Source organism: Primulina huaijiensis, chromosome 7 (genome assembly GCF_012295235.1).
Source record: "Primulina huaijiensis isolate GDHJ02 chromosome 7, ASM1229523v2, whole genome shotgun sequence".
NCBI lineage: Eukaryota > Viridiplantae > Streptophyta > Magnoliopsida > Lamiales > Gesneriaceae > Primulina > Primulina huaijiensis.
Window position 1 is genome coordinate 23238002 of NC_133312.1, and position 24168 is coordinate 23262169.

General features: G+C 34.1%; 6 protein-coding genes and 1 pseudogene across 9 annotated transcripts; 3 read left to right on the top strand and 4 right to left on the bottom strand.

The window, feature by feature from the left end:
- The first annotated feature begins 464 nt into the window (after nucleotides 1-464).
- LOC140980741 (vacuolar protein sorting-associated protein 2 homolog 3-like) lies at nucleotides 465-4275 on the top strand. Its single transcript, XM_073446786.1, has 11 exons — nucleotides 465-595; nucleotides 803-847; nucleotides 2250-2284; nucleotides 2373-2423; nucleotides 2549-2653; nucleotides 2731-2802; nucleotides 3108-3179; nucleotides 3274-3354; nucleotides 3695-3730; nucleotides 3820-3875; nucleotides 4032-4275. Exons 1-11 carry the CDS (start codon nucleotides 562-564, stop codon nucleotides 4081-4083), a joined length of 639 nt encoding a protein of 212 aa, XP_073302887.1. The 5' UTR covers nucleotides 465-561; the 3' UTR covers nucleotides 4084-4275.
- Nucleotides 4276-4473: 198 nt separating this feature from the next.
- On the bottom strand, nucleotides 4474-7676 carry LOC140981704 (pentatricopeptide repeat-containing protein At5g46100-like; annotated as a pseudogene).
- On the top strand, nucleotides 7472-9399 carry LOC140980740 (uncharacterized). 3 transcript variants are annotated; one of them, XM_073446783.1, is made up of 4 exons: nucleotides 7507-7553; nucleotides 7649-7743; nucleotides 8453-9135; nucleotides 9204-9399. In XM_073446783.1, the coding sequence occupies exons 2-4, from the start codon at nucleotides 7704-7706 to the stop codon at nucleotides 9351-9353; spliced, it is 873 nt and encodes a 290-aa protein (XP_073302884.1). In that variant the 5' UTR covers nucleotides 7507-7553; nucleotides 7649-7703; the 3' UTR covers nucleotides 9354-9399. The 3 variants fall into 3 exon arrangements, with proteins under 3 accessions (XP_073302883.1, XP_073302885.1, XP_073302884.1); XM_073446782.1 differs by having other exon boundaries at nucleotides 7472-7743; XM_073446784.1 differs by having other exon boundaries at nucleotides 7472-7743; nucleotides 8744-9135.
- Nucleotides 9400-9446: 47 nt separating this feature from the next.
- Nucleotides 9447-10216, top strand: LOC140981705 (uncharacterized). Its single transcript, XM_073448119.1, has 2 exons — nucleotides 9447-9501; nucleotides 9608-10216. The coding sequence occupies exon 2, from the start codon at nucleotides 9665-9667 to the stop codon at nucleotides 10214-10216; it is 552 nt and encodes a 183-aa protein (XP_073304220.1). The 5' UTR covers nucleotides 9447-9501; nucleotides 9608-9664.
- A 1816-nt stretch (nucleotides 10217-12032) lies between these two features.
- LOC140981706 (uncharacterized) lies at nucleotides 12033-13105 on the bottom strand. Its single transcript, XM_073448120.1, has 2 exons — nucleotides 12722-13105; nucleotides 12033-12638 (listed from the first exon to the last, which is right to left on the bottom strand). Exons 1-2 carry the CDS (start codon nucleotides 13103-13105, stop codon nucleotides 12033-12035), a joined length of 990 nt encoding a protein of 329 aa, XP_073304221.1.
- On the bottom strand, nucleotides 12118-14506 carry LOC140981469 (uncharacterized). Of its 2 annotated transcripts, XM_073447883.1 has the most exons (4): nucleotides 13927-14506; nucleotides 12872-13712; nucleotides 12722-12770; nucleotides 12118-12638 (listed from the first exon to the last, which is right to left on the bottom strand). In XM_073447883.1, the coding sequence occupies exons 1-2, from the start codon at nucleotides 14214-14216 to the stop codon at nucleotides 13193-13195; spliced, it is 810 nt and encodes a 269-aa protein (XP_073303984.1). In that variant the 5' UTR covers nucleotides 14217-14506; the 3' UTR covers nucleotides 12118-12638; nucleotides 12722-12770; nucleotides 12872-13192. The 2 variants fall into 2 exon arrangements, with proteins under 2 accessions (XP_073303984.1, XP_073303982.1); XM_073447881.1 differs by having other exon boundaries at nucleotides 12722-13712.
- A 1203-nt stretch (nucleotides 14507-15709) lies between these two features.
- LOC140980660 (casein kinase 1-like protein 10) lies at nucleotides 15710-21881 on the bottom strand. Its single transcript, XM_073446629.1, has 14 exons — nucleotides 21128-21881; nucleotides 20947-20987; nucleotides 20494-20563; nucleotides 19939-20087; nucleotides 19753-19848; nucleotides 19382-19452; nucleotides 18304-18365; nucleotides 18145-18208; nucleotides 17935-18019; nucleotides 17634-17760; nucleotides 17413-17486; nucleotides 17279-17336; nucleotides 16587-16723; nucleotides 15710-16167 (listed from the first exon to the last, which is right to left on the bottom strand). Exons 1-14 carry the CDS (start codon nucleotides 21201-21203, stop codon nucleotides 15901-15903), a joined length of 1377 nt encoding a protein of 458 aa, XP_073302730.1. The 5' UTR covers nucleotides 21204-21881; the 3' UTR covers nucleotides 15710-15900.
- Between the last annotated feature and the right edge of the window lie 2287 nt (nucleotides 21882-24168).

The following is a 24168-nucleotide window of genomic DNA, read 5'->3' on the forward strand; positions in this document are numbered from 1 at the left end:
AAAGGGCTCAACATTTCCAGTTCACATAATCTCCGGCTTCATCTTATCTCATCGGACTCTCTTCTCGCCGTGCAAGCAGTCTTGGAGGAAGAAGAAAACCTTAGATATGTCGGGCCTCTAGCATTAGATATCAGACGACTTCTGGCTTTTCAGGGAAGCCCCACTCTTAGTCATGCCCAGTGTTCTGCGAATTGTGTTGCTCACGTCATTGCTTCTTTTGTTTGTTCGTCTCACTCCCCTTTTGTTTGGGAGTGTGGTAATTTTTCTTTTTGGTTGATTGATCTTGTAATTAAAGACATTTTCTATTTTCAATAAATTACAAGAGTTTTCACCGTAAAAAAAAATGAAATAGATTGGTTAGAAAATAATAAAAATAATATTACATATAAAATTGAATTTATATATTTTGAGACTGGATAAAAAGAAAATATAGCATTTGCTATAAATTCGAAAAACATATGATTATTAATCCCATTTTTCAGCGCCAATATATACATATACAATTGAAGCGCGTCTATATAGAATTTGTTCAAACCCTACAACCTCTGTGGTAATCGAAACATGAACATCTTCTCCAAAAAGCCCACGGCCAAAGGTTTCTGTTCTGATTTTTTTCCCTAATTGTGCATTTCTTGATTTCTGTATCTTTATCACGTCCTGCAAAAAATTGTTGTTTGACTTGAATATATTTTGATTCTTTAAACCATATCAGGTCATGGTTAATCGTTGATGCGTTGACTCGTGGAATAATTGAATTTGGATTTTGTTTATGATTTGTTTGTGGGGTTTGATTTGATTTCAGAGGCCCTTCGGGAGAGTAAACGGGAAATGTCCAATGCCACTAGAGGTACTTGTTTTCCGAATTTGTGATCTCTTTGCTCGTAATTTTGCTCTTTAAAATTTATTTTCAGAAATTGGTTTGATCTTATTTTGAGAGCACTGTTCGGTTGTTTTTTTTGTGAAACAATTAAACAAAGTGATTACTGCGAGCTCCCTGGATAGAAATTTAACCAAATAAAAGCGACTTATTAATAATACCTCTGGATGAAGAAGGCAAACCATGAAAAGAATCGTTTTAGGTTACGGAAGCTTTTCTTGAAATAGCATTTTAAAAGTTAGGTCTGATGCCAGGAAATGTGTTATTTTCTGACTTCCAATTCGCATTCTCTTAATGTACCGCGTAGGCCTGATAGTAAAATTACCTTTTTCGACTGTAGCGGGTTTCTACTCACTAAACTGGTTCTGCATTTTGTGAAAGAAACACTTAATTTTCTTTACAAACCATTCTTTTTAAAGTCAGCTTCTTTCTCCGAATTGGCACCACTTGAGTTTTTTAAGTGGTTTTAGAATTAAACACAGGTAGTTCTGTGTTTGGATTAGGACTGCAAACTGAGCTCTAGCAGCTCGGTCAAAGATCAACTTGAGTCCATGCATTCAAGTTGAACTCGATTGGCTCAAATACTCTCTCTAGCCAAGCTCAAGCTTTGATATTTAAGGATTGAGTTTTCTTCGAGTACTAGAACTCGAGAAGTTATTTCTACATTTTCTACTATTAATTAAATTACCATTTTCTCTTAATTTTATTTCAGCACATACCTAATATTCAATTTTTGGAAGTTTAAAGAGCTTTTTTTTATAAATAAAGTCGAGTTCAAGCTGGAGAAACACTACTTGATCAACTTCAAGCTCCAGTACCTTTTTTCCTCATGTCAAGATCAAGTACGGTGCTACACTGCTACTCGAGCTCAACTCAGCTCGATTATACCTCTAAATTGGAAATGTTTATAAAAATAAGTTTGTTTTCGACTTTTGAAAAAAAAATGAAATATAAGACCTAATATCACTTTTTTTTACCTAATATCACTTTTTTTTTGCTTTATGTAAAGGTAAAAGCTCAATAACATACCGAACTAAAGTTTGTTAAAGACATTAATTAATCAATCAACCCTTAATGAAAAGCGGAATCCATGATTCCTATGCATTCCAAACAAGTGATGCCTATCTTTTATATGTAAATATAAAAAATAATGGTTGTATGTAATTTTCCTGGTGCCAATTGTTAACTGAATTAAACTGTATGAAATTCTTGATTGTTGCTTTGGTTTATGGAGGAGTTAGAACGGACATTTTGTTTTGATTTCTTATATTTTGAATAGAAGTTTCACTTTGCACCGTAACTTTTTACTTCAAAACTATGAATTAACTAATGAGCTTACATATGCTATTTTGGATCTGTGATTTTGATTTAGGTATAGAGAGGGAAATCCATACATTGCAGTTGGAGGTAATCCAAGATTCTTGGTGTTTTCAGCGTTACAGTTTCTTCATTTTGGTAAAAATGGAATAGATTTAATTCGTGGTTGATGTTTCAGGAGAAGAAACTTGTTGCTGAGATCAAGAGAACTGCTAAAACGGGGAATGAGGTCTGTAAAACACATGGATTGCATCTTTGATAAATATTACATCGAGTACTTGCGTGACTGTTAAGAGATTAATTGGAATGCTTTTCCTATCTTTCACCGTCCCTGCCTTTTTTTTCGCCCGGCAGGCAGCAACAAAAGTTCTTGCTCGCCAACTGGTCCGGCTTCGTCAACAAATAGCCAATTTACAAGGTAGTCGAGCTCAAATGAGGGGCATAGCGACTCATACCCAGGTAAGAAAGATAGTCATAATAATAGTCTTCCTTTGTTTTTGTAAGGTGCACAGATAATTTATTTCTCCCTTTCGCAGGCAATGTCTGCTCAATCGTCTGTTGCTGTCGGTATGAAAGGTGCCAGTAAAGCCATGGCGGCCATGAATAAGGCAAGACCCTCAACTTTTAGTTGAATCCTATCTTTCTAACACCATTATCAAATTATTTCTTATATTTGCCACTCACGATTCCTTTTTAGAAAACATTTCACATATCTGTGTGTATGTTGTTGAGCTATGACGTTTGTGTGTGTGTAGTTTTATGTAGTTGAACTATAACCGAATGTGATCTATGATTGCTCTTGTTTTAATTTTGATCGCATCTACTGGCAGCAAATGGCCCCTGCCAAGCAAATGAAAGTGATTCACGAATTTTTGATTGCTCTTGTTTTAATTTTGATCGCATATACTGGCAGCAAATGGCCCCTGCCAAGCAAATGAAAGTGATTCACGAATTTCAAAAACAATCAGCACAAATGGATATGACTGTAAGTTTGAATCTTTTCATTTTTCCAAACTGTGTTACGAACATGCATACATAAATGCATATAACTTTCCTCTGCCAACTTTTTGCACTTGCAGACTGAAATGATGTCAGATGCCATAGACGATGCTTTAGATGACGATGAGGCTGAAGAGGAAACAGACGAGTTGACAAATCAAGTAATATTTGTTTTCCCTGAGTAAAGCTTATATATTTTGTCATTCTGTTAACTGATTTAATAACCAGATGTGATCCATTTCAAAAGAATAGTCCTGGTATGAGGCTCTGATGATGGTTCTGGAGTTTCATATCCATCAACCACCGTCTCATTCAACTTTTTTGTCATCCGTAATGTATTGAACTAATTCGTGAAAATAGCCTGCCCTTGAAAGTTACTAACGTTATTGCTTGGAGCATTTGAGATCAAAATTCAAATTTTTTTATCTGTCTGCCAGAGAATCTGGTTTATTTTTCTTTTGTTTATATGCATCTTCACTTGATTTGCAAAAACATTTCCAGGTGCTGGATGAAATTGGTGTGGATGTCGCCTCACAGGTTTTTTTTTTTTTTGAGATACATTTTTCTGTAATTTCAAGTATTTGCATCTAACAATCGAGCTAATCTACTTTCTGAACTTTCAACAGTTGTCAGCTGCTCCTAAAGGTAAAATTACTGGGAAGAACACCGAGGGATCTAGCAGGTAACATAATATATGTATATTTGTAGCTTAATTTTGTGTACAGACAATAATCAGTCATCTTTAAAGTTTATGGGTCTTGTTCATGTATGGGATCTTGTACGGTTTTAAACACTCGTTACATGTCTATTTTATTGTTACATGTCTATTTTACTGCAGTTCAAACATCGATGAACTTGAGAAGAGATTGGCAGCCCTCAGAAATCCTTGAGAGCTGCAGCAGCCTGGAACTTTACTTATATTGCTTCTTGACCAGCCTAAAGTGCCTATTTTTTTTCCCTGTACTGTAATACTTGTGTCAATAGTTCCTCTTCAATCTTGTTTAGGCCACAATTTTTCAAGGCTTATTTGTGACAATGATGAAAAGCTTTCGACAGAATAGAATCAAGTTCCGAACTTTTTAAATGTCTTTGCATATTATTATTGGATTTGCAGGCTAAAGCATTAAAAATCAAACCGGTATCAATATATTTCAATTCAAATCAAGTTGATAATGTCAGAATTTCAGTATATTTATTTACATTTTATAAATGTTTTTAAAATATTTTTATTTTTGGGTTAATATTAACATTAAATCTCGAACCAAATAAATCATCTTGAGTTTGAATTGAATTGATCGCAAATCTATAATAATTTGTCAATGTCTATGAAAATTTTACATTTATGATAATGTCATCTCGAAAAATAGAAACATTCCCATACACAACGTCATCGATTCCTTTGACGACTGTGATACCATTGTGTTTCTGGAAACTGGAAAAACATAAATAATATGGCGTGGTGCAGCTGCATTTGTCATGAACAAAACGTTTATCAAATCTGTCAGAGCCATATCCAACTAATTCCTGACAGAGAAAGCCATAACGACGAAGAGGGTCGTCTGGTGAACCTTTAGTAATACTAATAGCAGCATGAGCAAAAGATGACGGCTCAGGCTCGACGCTAGATTGAATTCTGTGTGCAGTGGATATACGACCAATGCTTGAGGCCAATAGTAGAAGGGCCAACAGTGACCTCACTGGAGGAGCTTGGCCGGCTACTCGAAACAGCTGGTCTCTTTACAGAGCTGCCATTTCGAGACGTACAGCTTCTCTCTGAATCAAGTTGCTGCGTACCAGGAAACCATGAAATCTTCATTAAAAATGAAAACAGATTATGATAATGAAATGCACTGCATGCACAATCAAAGCCAAGGTGGTCAACTTAAGGCCTTGGTGCTGACAACGAAAGAGCTTTCAGACTTCGAATGAAAGGATATAAACCCAAATAAATACAATCTTTGTATGACCTAATGGCTAATGGGAAGGGAAAAAGGGAATTGATACCACATCCTTGGACAAAGGTACATCTGACGATGATGTCCTGTGCCTTGAATGCTCACAATGCGAGCAGCAGCTGAAGCACTCCTTTAACTGCGGCTACATATTTATCTCGAAAAGTGTGCCCACAGGACAGAAAAATCTATCAAGAGAAGGATGATTAATCTTGATGCACCCCCACAAAAATTTAAAAGAAACAAGAATGTATTAGATTATATAAAATGCAACCAACACAACATCCACACAGTTTCACTTCAATTCAAAAACCTCAAATGAAAAACCAGTTGATCCAAACCTCGCTGAAGAATCTGCTGACATCTCAATACTTTTTAATGAAATTCTTCTATTAGTTTGGACTGCATCAATTCAGCAGCTTCACGAACTTTTCTGTGGTCCCAAAAACCATCTAATATTCTATTCCAGGTTTTCGTATATGGAATGCATCCGTCAACCACCATTTCATCCATAATTCGAGTAGCTTTGTGCAAATCTCCTTTACTGCAAGAACATTCTACAAGCCATTCGAAGGATGTTGCCTCGATAGAGATGGCCCTACTACGCAGCTAAGGTACTGATGGAAAGCTCGAATTAAGATTACCCTCGGAGCAAAGACCTTGAACTACTCGATTATGTATCCTAACATGAAGCCCCCAAGTTACACGGTTTGGTGTTATACCTGAAAGGACCATTTCATCAAGGAAGTTTGCTGCTTCCTGGAACTTGCTAATATCACAGAAGCCGTTGATTATTTACGAGTATAGCCCTGCATCAGGTTTCAATTCTTATAGCTTTATTCTATCAAGAATCTGAACTGCATCTTGAACTTTACCTTCGCTGCAGAAACCATGAATTAAAGAACTGTAAGTTATCATATTTGGAACTTGATGTTTCCAAATCATTCTCTGCAACAGTTTCATGGCCTGAGAAGTATGTCCATTCTTGCAAAGACCGTTTATAAGAGAACCAAGTATGCACATTGGGATCAATGTCTTTGCTTTTCATCTCCTTGAGCAATTCCAGCGCTTCATCCAATTTATTTGTCTGCAAAGCCCGTGTACCAGCAAACTGTAGGTAACAACAGAGGGTGAACAACCGTTCCCCTCCATCTCAAGCAAAAGCTCCCTAGCTTCAATATTTTTCCCAGCTTTACACAGCCCACAGATCAAAGTTCCATATGTGTAAGAATCCGGAGTATGCCCACATTTGGGCATCCCACGAAATATCTTAAAAGCGGAATCCAAAGATCCTCTGCTCTAGCATAGTGCTTTTATCAAAACATTGAAATTGCTTTTTCCAAGTCCATTTCAGAACGAATTAACTGCTCAACTAGAGATGTCGTGACTTGCTGCGGCCACTTCATTATTGACCTGCTGCCCATCTCTGTCTCTTCTCTTTTTCTTAGTTATCTTCCTCAGTCTTCGTGGGACCCAGATTGCTCACCTGCATCGCATAACGATATTTATCGAGTTGTTTATACAATAATTAAGATTTTTCTAGATGAGCATATGTAACTTGTTATCTTCAGGATAAAAGTTCCTTTTAGAATAGGTTAGTAATCCAATTTAAGGGGGTTTATAGCCCAAATATAAATATTTATGAATTGATTTGATTTGGGAAAATAAGTTTACCGATTTGCACACTAACTCATAGTGCACTTTGTCAGAGATGGGATGCCTGGGATATTATAAGTTTAGATAAAGTAACTCAGACACACAACCCGACTTCCCAACATTCATCTAATGAGGGTATGAACCCGTGGTGACTGATGCGTTGTGTTCACAATAATTATGACGTATAAAAATGCACAAACATGATTCGGAAGATTAAGAAAATCTGTCTTAGAAGTTGAACCAAATGGCTGCTCGATGAAGAAAATCTCGTCACATTATGTACCTCCCATAGGGGACAATCATGATCACATATCTGACATGTTACGATCAAATGAACTCAACTCTATGGATCATCCTGAAGTAACATCTAACTCTTTTGCCTTTATCCTCTCACTTAGATATAAATAATTGATAGAGCTACCACCAATGTTATATGCTATACAACAAGCGTCCATGGATCTTCAGAACATGTTCTCTTCACAACAGAAACAAAAGGGTGACTACGAGCTCAAATGCACTAGCACATATAAAAATGATAGCTTTGCATTCAACAGTTGATTCCAATGCCATCAGAAGGGATAAAATGTATGCATATTATTTCAGTCCCTATGTCATAAAATTATATTTTGCACTTCCTAATACACAATTTTTTTTTAATTCACTCCCTACTTCATATTTTATCTCATTTCCCCTTTAATTCAATTTTATTTTCACAATTACAACAGTTTTCTTCTCTTCCCCCAATTTCTCACGTACATCCCTAACTCATCTCCATCAATTTTCATCTCCTCTTCTCCCCCAATTTCTCTCCACTGATTTCCATCTCTTCCTTCGTCGAGAACCACAGGCCATACAAACCCGCCTACTTGCGACATCTACTGTCGACGATTTGGAAGCCAACGATGACAGTGGACAGAGAGGCAAAGCAAAGCAAACGAGGAAGTGAGTTTCTTCTTCTATATTCGGTTGATTTGTCCAACTTTTTATATAATTTGTGCAATATTGTTTTAATTTTCTCATGTATGTGGAAATCCAATTTTTTAAGCTTTGAATCCGGCTCCAATACTTCAAACAGGCTTAACATGATAGCTATTTCATTACTTAAGGCATAGTTTTTAGATCCCTGTCAAATATCTTCATTAGCTAAATGAAATGTGTGAATTAGAATATTTGTGTGAATCCTACTTATTAATTGGTTATTTTTAGATCCCTTTGTCATGGGTTTTGGTGTGCCTGATATACTATAATGGATGTGGAAAGTAATATTATAATGCACTGAACCTGCTCGCCAATAAATGTAGTTATAGTAAATGATTTGTTTGGAGAAAATGAATTATAGTTGGGTGAATCTATTGCCAAAGAAAGGCGTTTACTGTTTATCGTATATTTTAGTCAATAATTTTTTGAATTGAGGTGTTTGCTTTACTTGTTTTATCACGTTTGTTTGTTGTCATTGAAATTATCATTTGCTAAATTATTGTTAATTTTTGTTCTTTCATTTTGTAAAATAGTATATCAATATAACCATTTTTGTTTTTTCACTTTTGTAAATGGTTGCTCAATAATAGATCATTTTGGTAAATTTTTGTTCTGTCATATTTTAATTTAAATTTCTAATACTAGAACAATTTTTTTACTGTGTTGGGTGCAGCAATGAAGCATGGTTCGAATACTGAAAGAGTTACGAGACATTATGAGTTGATTAGTCGTTGTTCTCCTTCCTTTTTTCAGAGCACGGTTCAAAAATTGAAACCAAAAATTGGTTTGAGGCAAATGTTGGGTTTGAAGAAAACTCCTTTTTTTCACTTGTTTGAAATGCCTAAATTTCATGTTAGTTTTGCTAGGGTTGAGTCAATTCTCCGTAGATATGACCTGATTTCAGATGCTTTTGTTTTTGGTGATAAAATAGATATCCCATTTATTTCATCTGAATTTTCTGTAGTTATGAGGCTGAAAGATATTGGCCAGCACATTGATTTAGATATGTCAATGGAATCTGATATTGTCGGGAGACATTTTCAAGGAAAAACAAGTATTGTCAAACGAAAAAATATTGCAGCAAAACTTGATATGTTAGCAGACAAGCAAGAAGATATCGATGTTGACGATTTTGTAAAGCTATATATTATTTTTGTTTTCAATTGTATCTTATTTCCAACAAGCAATTGTACGACTCCTCGGTTCTTGTTGCCTTATGTTGACGACCTCAGCAAGATATGCAATTATGCATGGGGCAATGCAGCATATAGATTTTTAAATGAAGAAATTTTGAAACATGTACGCGATGGCGAAAGGAGAAAGAAATATTTTGATGGTTGCGTAATTGGATTGATGGTAAGTTGGATTTGGTATTGAATTTCTTACTATATTTTAATCCTAACTAATATGAATTTTCATTTTAGGCATGGGTGTATGAACGGATTCCATCACTTGGGAAACCATGTGCTTTGCATATATTTCCAAGGTTTTTTCGTTGGGTTGACTCTAAAATCCCAAATGATCTCGATGCAGCTTCTGTTGCTTTTCTTTCCATAACAAAGAATAAGGTTTGAAATAATAGTATGCAATTGTATTATTTGCTATGATTGTAAATAATTTTATATAATCATAATTATTAGTTCAATTATACGTAGGTTCTCCCCCATCTACCCTTTACCTGAGGAGAGGATACTTGTTCGTAGTCGTGACAATGATAACAAGGTTAGAAAAAATATAATATGACATGAATTGGTACAGAAATATTTTTTATGTTAGTTAAATTTTTATTATTTGTAATCTTTTATGAGATATGGAAAAATAAATGTAGGCTCAAATAAAGCGACTGGATGCGATTATCAGAGCACAAGAGGAAGAGATAAGAGAAATGAAGAGAATTTTTCATGTTGACAATATGGAAGGTAAAAATAGAGTTTCAAAGGGGAAGGAGAGAAGATATACAGAAGAAAATGATGATTTGATTCCTCGTGATGCACATGAGTTTGACGAGTTTGCAGATGAAAGTTTAAAATCTATTGAAAGTGGTGATAAAGTTCCTTTCGATGGATATGATGGTGGTTCTGATTTAGCGAAAAAAAGGAGAAAGAGTGTAGAAGAAAGTGATGAGTATATGACATTTGAGGCTCATAAATTTGATGCAGCTGAAAAATTAAATGCTTTTGAAATTGGTGACAAAGTTTCTTTTGAGGTTTATGATGGTGGTCATGCTTCAGAAGGAAAGAGCGAAAAATATGTTGATACGGATGGAATTGAAAATGAACAGGCTATTGAGGATTCACATAGAGATAGAGTTGACAACAATGTGGTACACTTTGACATAAAACGTGGTACTTTGGAAGCTATATTGTGGTACAATGAACATGAACTTGTTGTACAGCTGAACATATACAACGGAAATATCATCTCAAGAGTACGATAACACGACACTTATATTTAAAAAAAGGTTCAAACTAATTTGTACACAACTTCTCTAGTTCTCCTTGGGAAAAAAAGTTGATGATAAAAATATTTGAATTGTGGCAACAACACATCACAAGGTGATAAAATAGGTACGGATTTTTTTGTTAATTTACGATAGGTGGTGAAACTAAAACTTAGTTTGATATCTTATTTCATATCATTGCATATAATACATGATATGATATAGTTACTGTTATTTGATAGATTAATGGTATTAATTAAATCTACCTTAATTTATGGTACTAGATCTTCGACAATGTGGTACACTTTGACATAAAACGTGGTACTTTGGAAGCTATATTGTGGTACAATGAACATGAACTTGTTGTACAGCTGAACATATACAACGGAAATATCATCTCAAGAGTACGATAACACGACACTTATATTAAAAAAGAGGTTCAAACTAATTTGTACACAACTTCTCTTGTTCTCCTTGGAAAAAAGTTGATGTTAAAAATATTTGAATTGTGGCAACAACACATCACAAGGTGATAAAATAAGTACTGATTTTTTTGTTAATTTACGATAGGTGGTGACACTAAAACTTAGTTTGATATCTTATTTCATATCATTGCATATAATACATGATATGATATAGTTACTGTTATTTGATAGATTAATGGTATTAATTAAATCTACCTTAATTTGTGGTACTAGATCTTCGACAATGTGGTACACTTTGACATAAAACTTGGTACTTTGGAAGCTATATTGTGGTACAATGAACTTGAACTTGTTGTACAGCTGAACATATACAACGGAAATATATATCATATCAAGAGTACGATAACACGACACTTAAATTAAAAAAAAGGTTCAAACTAATTTGTACACAACTTCTCTTGTTCTCCTTGGGAAAAAAAGTTGATGATAAAAATATTTGAATTGTGGCAACAACACATCACAAGGTGATAAAATAGGTACGGATTTTTTTGTTAATTTACGATAGGTGGTGAAACTAAAACTTAGTTTGATATCTTATTTCATCTCATTGCATATAATACATGATATGATATAGTTACTCTTATTTGATAGATTAATGGTATTAATTAAATCTAACTTAATTTGTGGTACTAGATCTTCGACAATGTGGTACACTTTGACAAAAAACCTGGTACTTTGGAAGCTATATTGTGGTACAGTGAACATGAACTTGTTGTTTAGCTGAACATATACAACGGAAATATCATATCAAGAGTACGATAACACGACACTTATATTAAAAAAAAGGTTCAAACTAATTTGTACACAACTTCTCTTGTTCTCCTTGGGAAAAAAAGTTGATAAAAATATTTGAATTGTGGCAACAACACATCACAGGATGATAAAATAGGTACATATTTTTTTGTTAATTTATGATAGGTGGTGAAACTAAAACTTAGTTTGATATCTTATTTCATATCATTGCATATAATACATGATATGATATAGTTGCTGTTATTTGATAGATTAATGGTGTTAATTAAATCTACCTTAATTTGTGATACTAAATCTTCGACAATGTGGTACACTTTGACAAAAAACGTGGTACTTTGGAAGCTATATTGTGGTACAATGAACATGAACTTGTTGTACAGCTGAACATATACAACGGAAATATCATCTCAAGAGTACGATAACACGACATTTATATTAAAAAAAAGGTTCAAACTAATTTGTACAAGAATATTGAGTTAAGTTGTCATATAGCAAGAGTTTGAACACAATGTATCTAACATTCATGCTACAAAAATTACCCGAAGACATATATGATTATCCAAAATATATAATCTTCAGCTTAATGAATACCGACAAAAATAGCCCCATCTAGCTGTTACATTGCTTCCTTGCATGTCCTGCGATTTAGTGTAGTTACAAGGGATCCCATTAAGATTCCACGTTCTACATGAGCAACTCCATTTTTCCAAATCCACCGCACATCTTTTATCACCATCAAGAACCTCAAAAATCCATGAACTAGACCTATCAACCTTCAAATTCCGAGATTTAGTGTAGTTCCGCAACAAATTATTTTCTGGCTTAGGACAGAGATTTCCAGCCATTACTAGAGATGACTCTCGTCGATTATTCATCATGTTCATAATTTGTACCCGTATGCTATCGACCATGGCTACAATCGGCAAAAACCTTGCAGGTTTAATCCAACTATTCCAACATTCTGCTTGATTGTTGTTGATAATGCACCATCTTTTTCCAGAAAATAAGCAATTTGCCCAATTTTCGGGCTCCGAACTTTTAATAAATTCTTCTGCAAGAGGCATTGACTTGATTATACTAGTAATATGACCAATAAACTCATTCTCTGTTGCCGCGTATGCTGCTTTCTGGAATATAGATTCCCAATGTTTTTTGTTGTGCAGTGGATACTTCTTCAAAATCTAAAATTTAAATAACACCACATTAAAAATCTCATATACAAAGAGATATTATGTAAAAGCAAATAAAATGTGATGGAACATACCTGCCTACGAAAATTATCCACCAAGTGTCGTAGGCAATATGAATGGGGACTACCTGTAAATATACCGGGGATTGCCTTAACAAGACCACTATGCCTATCAGAAAAGAATGTGAAATGTGAGAAAGCTACACAATTTTGCATTTCCAAGACACGCCTCAATTTCAAACAGAGCCATTCCCAGTTAGCATCGTTCTCAGCCTCCACTACAGCAAATGCTAAAGTGAATAGATCATCATTAGCATCTTTTGTCACAGCACTTAGTATGCATCCTTTGAATTTTTTTTTAATATGTGTTCCATCTAAAAAAATCAAAGGTCTGCATCCCTTAACAAATCCAACAATACATGCATGTAAAGAGATAAAAAGTCGTCGAAACTTGTTCATTTGATCAACCTCGCAATCAGCCCAACTACCAGGATTTGTTTGTTTCAAAGCATCACAATACCACCTCAATTTGTCAAAACATCCTTTCTATGTCCCATAAATTTGATGCATTGCTATTTCCTTGCCCATCCAGGCCTTATGATACTTCAATTCAACGCCATATTCCCTATGAATATCTCTTACAATTGCAGATGGTCGATATGATGGTTCCCCTCTCAATTTATCTTTAACAATATTAGCCACCCAAACAGAATCAGCCTTTGGATGGCCCCTAGTTCGAAGATTTGCCTCTCCACATACGTGCTGAAGACAACATTTTCTAATTCCAAACGTTTCATCTGCCTTATATTTGGATGCATATATTCTCCATGAACAACCTTTGACATTACAAACAACTATAATTTTTTGACTATCATTTTTCTTATACACAAACGATCTCCTAGTAGCAATAGCATAGTTTTTAACAACCTTTCGAAACTCATCAGGATTTTTAAAATTTTGTCCTTCTCCATGAATCAAATGACTCCAAGCATCAATGGAGTTATTTTGTAGAACCATTTCAAATTGAGAAGCACTCGAAGAACCAACATCTGTATCAACATCATTCCTTAAAGAAAATCAACAATAAAATAAATCAATAAATAAAATTCAAGTTTCAAAAGTGAATGATGTATTAAATGCTTCGCTCGAAATACCAACATCCGTATCTTAGATAAAAATGAACTTATTAACTGTATGAATAAATTAAACGAAAAAAATTCAATCATTTATTTCTAATGTTCATGTGTGACACAACTACAAATAAAAAATATAGGAATTACCTGAGGTTATTCATGTCAATTGGAATAATTTCATCTTTTCGGACTGCTATCATGTCAATGATGTTCATTTTCATATAAGCAAACAATGTGATCATATTACCGACATCCTCATCTTCATTCAATGTCACATATAACTTTCGGTGAGGTGTAAGGTATTGTATGATGATTGAAGAAGGATTGATTTGATCACATTTGTTGGCAAGATGAAAATACATCTGCATTAGGCTCATATTTTCCTCGATTGTAAAGATAAACAATCGCCTATTGTACAAACAACTTCCCAGCAGCATCACATCACCTTCAATATTGACTCAAATATCTTCACAGAAAAAATTGAGTGTTATTGTTCCAATATAATGAAGATAAATATAAGGACTTCCAAGCAGCTTGTTGTCAGTATTCACATAAAAAAATGTGAGTCATTGGTTTCATTGTTCACTTTTCCTCATAAACAAATCTTCAAAGCTAAAAAAATATCAACAAACACAACCAACACACATAATATATTAACACAAAATTTACCTTCTCGTCCAATATCTGCGCTCAATATGAACCTGGAAAATTCTCAACAAACACAACCAATGCACGCTACAAGAAATACTTTACTTGATCATTCTGGTTCGGGAATTTGAACAAACTCCATAACAAATACACATTAATTATGTCTTCTCTTTCCTCTACGGTTTGCTTTACTGGTTGGTTATGATATAAGATTTGGGTGTTTCAAATGGATATGGGGATTTCTTTGTTTGATCTTGTACAATCTAATATTCTAACAATCAGATGCATATATTCACACACAAAAAAATTTCACGCTCAGGAATTTCAACAAACACAACAAATACACGTAAATTTTGTTGACAAAGATGAATTACCATCTCCATTATACAATTTTCATTGAAATTAAAATCTCTTCAACAAAATTGCACGTAATTTCTTACAAGATGGAAGGAGAAGGCACGATTCTGTTAAAACTTCGATTCAGCTGATATACATTTTGTTTATTGCAGGCGTGGTTGTATCATGTATGTGGAGAGAAGAGGAGAAGAGTCTAAGATACAAGGCGATGGCAAGATCTCACATTTTTGTTTTCTGTAGAGAGTGACAGTCTTTTTTTTTTTTTTTTAAGGAGAAGAGATTTTGGGTTTAGATTTTTTTTTCCTTTTAAAATAATAAAAAATATTAACTAAGGGAGGTGAAAGTAATTTATTATCTCACTAGGGAGTGCAGAGTTAAAAAATATAGAGTAGGAACTGAACTTAAAAAGAGTTTGAACTTTAGGTATTTTTCCCCAATTTCCTGTCAAATGAACTGGATTTTCTGAAAAAATCAAAAATAAAAAAAATTAGAAAATATGTGGATAAAAACGAAGCTGACGTAAGAAAATCAATTATTCGATTGGGATTATTGGAGATCGAAATTCAAACACATATTATGAATGGCTTTCTAGTAAACAATTTATTTTACTTTGTATGATATTGTTAAATTAACATTATAAATTGTTACACAACTCAAATTGAAGTTAATGCTACAAGAATTTTAGCACATCATTTGTATTTTATAAGCATGAACAAAATCCTATGTATAGGTCGATTCTAACATTCAATCTCGAATCCGATAAACAAATCGGCTCAAGTGTTAGAATTGGACTCAGATCTAGAATAATTTGACTTCCGAGCTTACTTGAGAGAATGATATACTAGAACACAATTCTTAGTGCCATTCTTATGACCATTTGTCAATAATAATAATAAAAAAAAAAAAAGAAAAGAAGAAGCGTGGATACATAAAAACAACGATGATTTAATACAACTACTGTCATCTCCAACACCAGAAAAATTGCACGACACAAAATTCATTGATTCCTTTGACGACTGATACCGTTGCGTTTCTGGAATAAGGTAAGGACGTAGATAATATATGCTCATTTCTCATGTACAAAGCGTTTTTTAAATCTGTTGAAGCCATACCCAGTTACTTCCTGATAGAGAGAAAGTCAAAGCTGCGAAGAGGGTCGTCTCGAGAACCTTTGGTGATAGCAGCACGAGAGAAAGATGGCGGCTTGGACTCAATGCCTGGTTGAATTCTGTGTGCGGTGGATATACGACCAGTGCTTGAGACCAATCTGCTAGAGCGCCCATCAGTAACCTCACCAGAGGAGCTTGGCCGGCTACTCGAAATGGCTGCTCTCTTTGAAGAACTGCCATTTCGAGATGTACGGCCTCTTTCTGAATCAGGTTGCTGCATACAAGGAAACCACAGAATCTTAACATTACAAAGATCATGATAAAAAACACAACGATTATAATTTTAAATACTAATCAGAAACAGAGCATAAATAAAGCATGTATCAATGTAACTAAGCAGCAATAGCTTTATCAAAGAATGTGTTAACATGAAGATGTCGTTCGAGTGCTTATTTTATCCAACAATAATAATATCTAGTCTCCTACCCCTCCCTCCCCATGCTGGACCCGACACAATCAAACCCAAAATATCAGGTCAAATTGTAATCATGCAGAATTAAAGCCAGGGTCAATTTATGGCCTTGGTGCTAGAGGGCGAGAGAGCTTTCAGACTTCAATTGAAACAAAGAAAGCCAAATAAATACAAATTTGAGCGACCTAATTACTAATGGGAAGTGAAAAAAATGAATATACCACATCCTTGGATGAAGGTACATCTTCTGATGATGTCCGGTGTCTTGAATAGTCACCAGGCCGAGCATGACCTGAAGTATTCCTTCTAGAGAAAGCTTCAACTGCGCCTGAAAATTTATCTCGGATATCTCGCCCCACTGGACAGAAAAATCCATTACAAGAACAATTATTGATCTGATGCACCCAATAAAATTTTTTCAAGGGAAACTTGATGCATTATTTAATATAAAACACAACCAGAACACATCCACGGTCATACTTCATTTCTATATTAAATTCAGTAAATCCAAAGGTGGTTGTACTTTCTATATCTACATATCACTGTTTCAATATGTACAATCCAAATAAAATCTCTTCTTCCACATATAGAAAATTCATAATTTTCAATATCATGTTCTTAAATTTGAAAATGTGAAGACAACAAAACACAAACCGAAGGCCCTTAATATTTTCTTATGCAAGGCAGATCATTAGAAGAGGGACGGATAATCTCTTTTCGTGATTTTCTTTATTTTTCTTTGCAGTTCATAACTATGCCTTTATGGTTAATTTGATATTCATCACATAAATCATAGACGACTGAGCATACACCATATATCTGCATGGCATTCAGCTAATAAATTATGAACTAACAAATGCACACTCCAAGAAATTTACCACTCCGGGTGCCATTTAGAGATGAGAGAGGCTACCTGATGTTCTTCCCGCTCTTTCCCCAGAAGTTCCAGCCACTGCGTTGCCAGGGGGATTCTAAAAGCAAGTGCATAGATTAACAAACTTGTATCTCAAGAAGATCAAAAGGAAAAAAGAATCGGTCATCACTTACTCTTGCTTTGGAACTGGCACCTATCTGAGGATACTTTAATATAGTCCAATCAAACACATAGTCAAATTGGTAACCTGAGTGATATTACAACATAGAGATGATTAAATATAAGATATGCAAGAAGGTGCTTGGCAAAAATACGACCAAAAGACCAGGGAAGAAAATCCCTGAAGCACAGAGAAAATTGATAAGAATGTGATTGAAGTGTCAATAGTCTTTACCTTCTCGGATAAACAAATCCCGAAAAAGCCTCTTCAAGTAAGAATAGTCTGGCTTGTCTTCAAATCTCAAAGATCGACAATAGTGAAAATAAGATATGAATTCTGATGGATATGATTTACACAGAACCTGCAAATAGTCTAAATCATGTAACATTCTCTGTCTACCAGTATGACGTTAACCAAATCAATGATCAAATACAGAGAAATAATATTTGATTGAAGAAAAATCTAGTCTTTCAAACCTGGTTACGAAAACATTATATGCCCATGTGAAAAATGTAGCAAGAAACAGGGCACAAACCTCTATTGGTGTTAACATCTTCTTCTCACTGATCTTGTCATATTTCTGCTTTTTGTTACCAGCTTTAAGTCCTTGCCAGGGAAGGCTGGAATACAAAACATGTAATAAATTAAGAGAGACAATTATGAAAACAAATGTTAAGAAAGATCAAACAAGATACCAAAAAGATTAACAGGTATAAAGTGTGTGAGTCACAAATATACAACAAACCTTCCTCTCAGAAAATATATAAGGACATAACCAAGAGATTCCAAATCGTCCCTTCTGCTTTGTTCTGCCAGAAGCAATAAATCACAAAATGACTAAATGAAATTGAACGTAAAAACTTCCAGGTAGGAAACAACTTATGATGATATATACTTCACTCACCAACTCCAAGGTGTGTATTGACACTGGCATAGCGAGCAGTCCCTGTAAGATTCTTGTTTTCCCTTGAATGAAATGCCAAGTGTACTCAATCAGTGCATAGAAAGCATAAACAGAACTGTAAAAAATTGTCAGAAATTTTTAAGAGTAAAAGCTCCATATCCTACATCATATCCACCAACTCAGAAAATAAATAAGTTCCCACAAGAAACAAAAACAAAAGCCGTATTTAGTCTCTACTCTTTGCCAGTTTTTCATGTAAGCCTCTATTTTAATAAACCATGAGTCCACAATTTGAGATATGTACGCGTTTACTCTGTCTATTTGTCTTACCATATAACTTTTGGAGCAGGAAACTATAGTGAAAACAGTAGATGCAATGGCATTTAGGAAGACCAAGAAGAAGAAATCACTGTGATCATGAAAAGTAACTATTTGAATATGAGTATTACATTTGTTAGCTCAGTCAAAAAGAGCACAATTGCATATTGAACATCAATAGTCGTAGTTCAGTAAAACTTGCACTCAAAATATCCATCAGTCATGCTAAAACAGGTAGATTAAAACTTTGATGCACCTCAAGTTGCAAGTCATAATGAGTTTTTGATTGAAAGCATAGAACATTTGAAAGGAACAATATGCACACTTTAGGTTTTTGGCTAATAGTTCAACTGTAATGTGGACTTTCAACCACTCTGTCGGTCTGTCCAAGTCAGGCAAGCTTTTTAATCCAAACCCCATGTTTACAAAATCTTGTGCGCTCCAGGAGCTCAGAAACTACATACTAACATGAAAATCCTCTCTCTTGTTTATTTTTTGTTTATGTAAATCAAATCAGGCAGCCAACAAAACCAAGATGAACACCAACACTTTTCGCATAACACTTACTTTATTTAACCATCTCCTCACTTTTCCTGTGTGCCAACTCTATTTATAAGTCACAGACCAAGATAACCATTAGCTGAGCTTTTCTATTAACTTCACTAAGTAAAGACCAGAATGATCAACTAAATCCTGAATCAATGTCGAAGATCAATAAAAGAAACTAACTTATGCCAAATCAAAGACAAAGGGGAGTTACCTGTATGGTATGTGCTTATGAGTCTGTAGATCTCGATATTTTTTGGCCAGACCAAAATCGATAGCATATACCTGTAGTAAGTACTATTAGTGTATTGAAACGGATATCACCATCTTGCACATATAGCTTAACCAAAAGAAATATTTATGCATCCATTTCAAAATTTATATCCAAGACCAGTATACTTAGGAAACTCTACCCACAATTTGTAGATGATAGTCCTGAACCAATTACATAAATAGCAAAACAAATATGAGAAATCATATTGAGAGTGTCGACAATCATCGTGAGAAGAAAATAAAACTAAATAATCACACATAATATTCACAACACAAACAACAAGATGAAACCTAAGAAGATAAAAGGCGTACCTGATTTGCTTTGCGTCCCAAGCCCATCAAAAAATTGTCAGGCTTTATATCACGGTGAAGAAATCCTCTTGAATGCATATATTCAACCCTATTGATCTGAAAATAGTGCATATATTCTTATTGCATGACTTAATGATTAAATAAAACCATAACCCACAATAAAGACTGAAAATCCCGACAACTCACTAATTGATCTGCAAGCATTAAAACTGTTTTCAAGGACAACTTCCTATTGCAATAATTGAATAGATCTTCCAAACTAGGTCCCAGAAGGTCTATCACCATGACATTATACTCAGCCTCAACTCCAAACCATTTCAGGTTAGGAATGCCCGCTGCATGAAAATATAACATGATATAATTAGATTCATTTACGGAATGCTTTATATGAGTTCTACTTCAGATTGGTGAGAAATGGTTGTCATATAACCTATTTTCAAATTTTGAGTGTAGCTAAAACACATCAACTCAAACACAAATAATCATTGAACAAAGGATGGTTGACATCCCTACAATCAGGAAATCACACTAAGTAAAGAAAAACAAACCACTACACACCACCCTAACCATAAACAAAAATCTAGGATCAAATACTAGGTCTGATCGCAATTTGCTTTACTTTTTTGATGTCTCATTGATATAAAGTAATTGTGTGTGTGTGTGTGTGTGTGTGTGTGGGAAAGAGAGCGTGTGTGTGTCTATATGTGTGAAAAGTGATGTTTGAGAGAGAGAGCAACTTACTTCCTCCTTGTAGAAGCATATAAATTTTTGACTCATAGTGTAGTTGAGGGTGTTTGGTCTTCACAGATTCCTAATAATCGTGGCAGAACCAAATAAGCTTTATTGACTGATCAAATGAGATCAACAACAAATATTATCATCTTCTGACATACAACCAGCTTTCAACTTCACGACACAAGTATTCACAGCCTAAGTAATCATACGGAAAGATATGGTATTAAGATATAAAATGTGGAAAACATAAACTTCCAGAGCAAGTTTTATATAATATAAACAAGCAAGACTTGCTTATTTTACTCAACAAACTGTGCTTATTCAACAGCAAAATATAGATTGTGCCTTTGAAATAAAATCATCCTTTCTTGTTCTAATATTTCAACAAACTAGCAGAAAAAAATTATTACAGATGTCAAAAAGAACTATCATGAAGATAATTGAGACAAACAATAATACCAGCTTGATGGCAACTTCTTCACCATTTTGTATGTTCACACCTGCATCGATAAATCATATGGATTTTACACTCAGTTTTAAAACTAAATACATTGAAACCTCAACAGAACACAATCAAACAAAAAAATTACTAATCCAAACAAGTCTCTTGTGTAAAATAACAAACAAACAAATAAAATACCTAGGTAGAGCTCGCCAAATGAACCACTCCCGATTTTTCTCCCGAGCTTAAATTTACCACCCGCGACATGATCCATGGCAACCAATTCAACTCAATGACTCCAAAAATCCAACCTTGATCCGGAATTCCAAAAAATAACCCGAATTACAAATGAAAGTTGGCCCGATAAATGCAGTCAACCCTCATAGAATAAAAGAAACCAAAAATTTCAGCTCCCAGCTGCAGATCCAAAATATCGACCAAAAAAAAAACACCGATACAAGGAAACTTGCTATTTTACTGAATCACACCCCTGAAAATAACACAAACCCTAAATACAAACCCCAATATTCGAACCCGTCATCGATGGTCATAGGCGGATCCCGAACAAAACATAAATAAATAAAAATAAAATATAAAATTTCCACTCCTAGCTGCAGATCCAATATATCCACAAAAAGTATCAGACAAAAAAAGCCTCGGAAATATGAAACACCCTATATTGAACCCTAATTCGCGAAGTCTCCGATGATATCAACAGCTAATAGGTGCTTTGATATGTAAGAAGTAGGCTGCTTTTCGCCCAATTTCGATATAAAAAAATGATGAATCAACAAATAATGATACAGAACAACACGGCGGTGAGGGGATTAGCGAAAATCGAGGGGTTCGCAACGAAGAGAAGACAGGGGGGAAGGTGAAATAGGGAGGAAAAAGGAAATCGGACAAAGAGAGTGGTTGCGGAATTTTGGGAGGGGAAAGTGAATGCAATCTCCCATTTTATTATTCCTCACAGTTTAAACAAAAAATGTACACTTAAATTTATTTATTTTAATTTAAGTAATCTTTTTTGTTTTCATTTACTTTTATGTATATTTTCAATTTTTAAAATGTTTTTATTATTATTTTAATACTCATTAATCCCATATATATATAAGTTTCTTGTGTGTTGATACATTAAGAAAATTATTTTAAAAAAATAAATTTCACAAAAAAAATTTATTTTATTTTTTATTATATTTTTTTTGGAAAACGTATTTTATTTTTATTTAACCAGTATTTAATAAGTATAAAAAATGTAGGAAATTATTAATGCACTTGATGAATCGAGGTGGATTTGCTAAAAAAAAGAAAAGAAAATCATGTTAAATATAAATATTAGACTATATATGTGAGACAAATGAAAAAAAAATATAATATCGTTTGGAACGAAATATGTTTTATTTTTTATGATTTTTTTGGTGTAAAATAAAAATTTAAAAGCCTCGTATCCTATGAATTCATCACGATTATTTGTTAAAAAAATGGATAATTAAGGACGAAGTGACTATAATAGGTTTTGAACACGAGACATCCTCTCATCTTTTGAGTATTTCCAACTAGGTTGTAAGAGATTATGACAGAAAACAATATATGAGTATATGCAAAAATGTTTAGTAAATCAATAATAATAAAAAAAATTGTTTTTCTAAGATGATAGCCCCAACAATTTTCTGATTAAAAAATGGCCGCAGTAGACTTTGAATTCTCTTCTACTTTAGTAGCTGGCATTTTATTTTGTTAAAGATTGTCTTGAATTACAATAATTAGCTAATAAAAAAATCAAAATTAAAGACCAAAGACTAAGACAACAACTGAGAGATAATAATCATATTATATTATGCAATTTAAAAATATTTAAATCATATTGTTATTATTTACTATAATGTACAATTAAGTTCTTCCCACACTCTGGACTATTACTTGAACGAAATTAGATCTTGTGAAAGCATATTAAATATTTGACGATATATTCCCTACTCATTTCCATCTTCAGAGTAGGTTGAGATAACAACTCAGCACCTTATTTAGATAGGTCTCTGTGTCTCCTCACGTACAAACTTCAAAGCACCGAGTATACTTACCAAGACATACAAAATAAAAGAGTACAATGCCTAGTCTTCAAATTCGACTGGTTGTTGAGTTAGAGTCACAAGTGAGCGTTTTTAAGAGGCCGTGTTCTCTATGAAAGTAGATTTATGGGGTTCGGTCTCTCCAAGAATTTCTTGGTTCGAATTTCAGCTGAAAGGTAGGAAACTGTCTATAGATCAACGATAGTATGTCATATGTTTAATTTGAAGATCTAAAAGAAGAAGATATCTGATGTTGGGGAGTCGGATTGATTAGTTTTTTCTGTATCTTAGTTTCAGATTGAAGCCAAAGACTCGACTATAGATAGCAAAATAGAAAAATAATCGAACTCTTTAAGACCAAATAAATTCTCTAATCTCTTCAACACACCATCTTGAAAATAAACAAGATCGGTAGTCCAAGTTTACAGCCCATCAAATATGTGGGTACGTTGCATGAACAATTGAAGCTCCTTGCTGAAAATATGGCAAATGGTTAGCCAAAGGTCACTGACTGAGAAAGTTCTGAACAAATAGACAGTGACTTCATCTAACAAAAGAACTTGGATAATTCAAGCTTTGATTAGCAGCCATTAATGGTCACTGACTAAGACAGTTCTGAACTAATGTTAATCATATCTTGAAAGGAGGACCAGACGCTTCCAACAAATGGTTCAAAATGTTTTAAAAAAAAACCTAGAGACCTTTTACATATCAAAGTAAACAAATTTAAGACATGGTACATGCACAATTCTTTTTTGAACCATAATGGCATTTCATTGTCCAAACAGACAACGAAGTTAACTTGAAAGGATGAAGGAGACCCATGCAAATTTGGACTCTTAATTCGTCGTCGACCATCAGAAATCTTGTGCATCCTCCAACGAAAATGATTAGTCCATTACTCGGATAAACTGTTGATCCACGTACAATTTTTGATGGCGCGGATTTGGACCTCTTAACTTTGCTCACCCTGAGAAAGATCTAAAGCTCAAGGTTCACTAATCTGATTGATTTTCACCCATTATGTGCTCGCATCTCAATTTCCCAAATGATACACACACTGGATTATTGACTCTAAAACTCTTGAAGGAGAACATGTATGCCTCCCCTTACATCAATTGTCACCATGAGCATAAATAGTAAATAACCGAGTTAAGAAATTCATGAAAA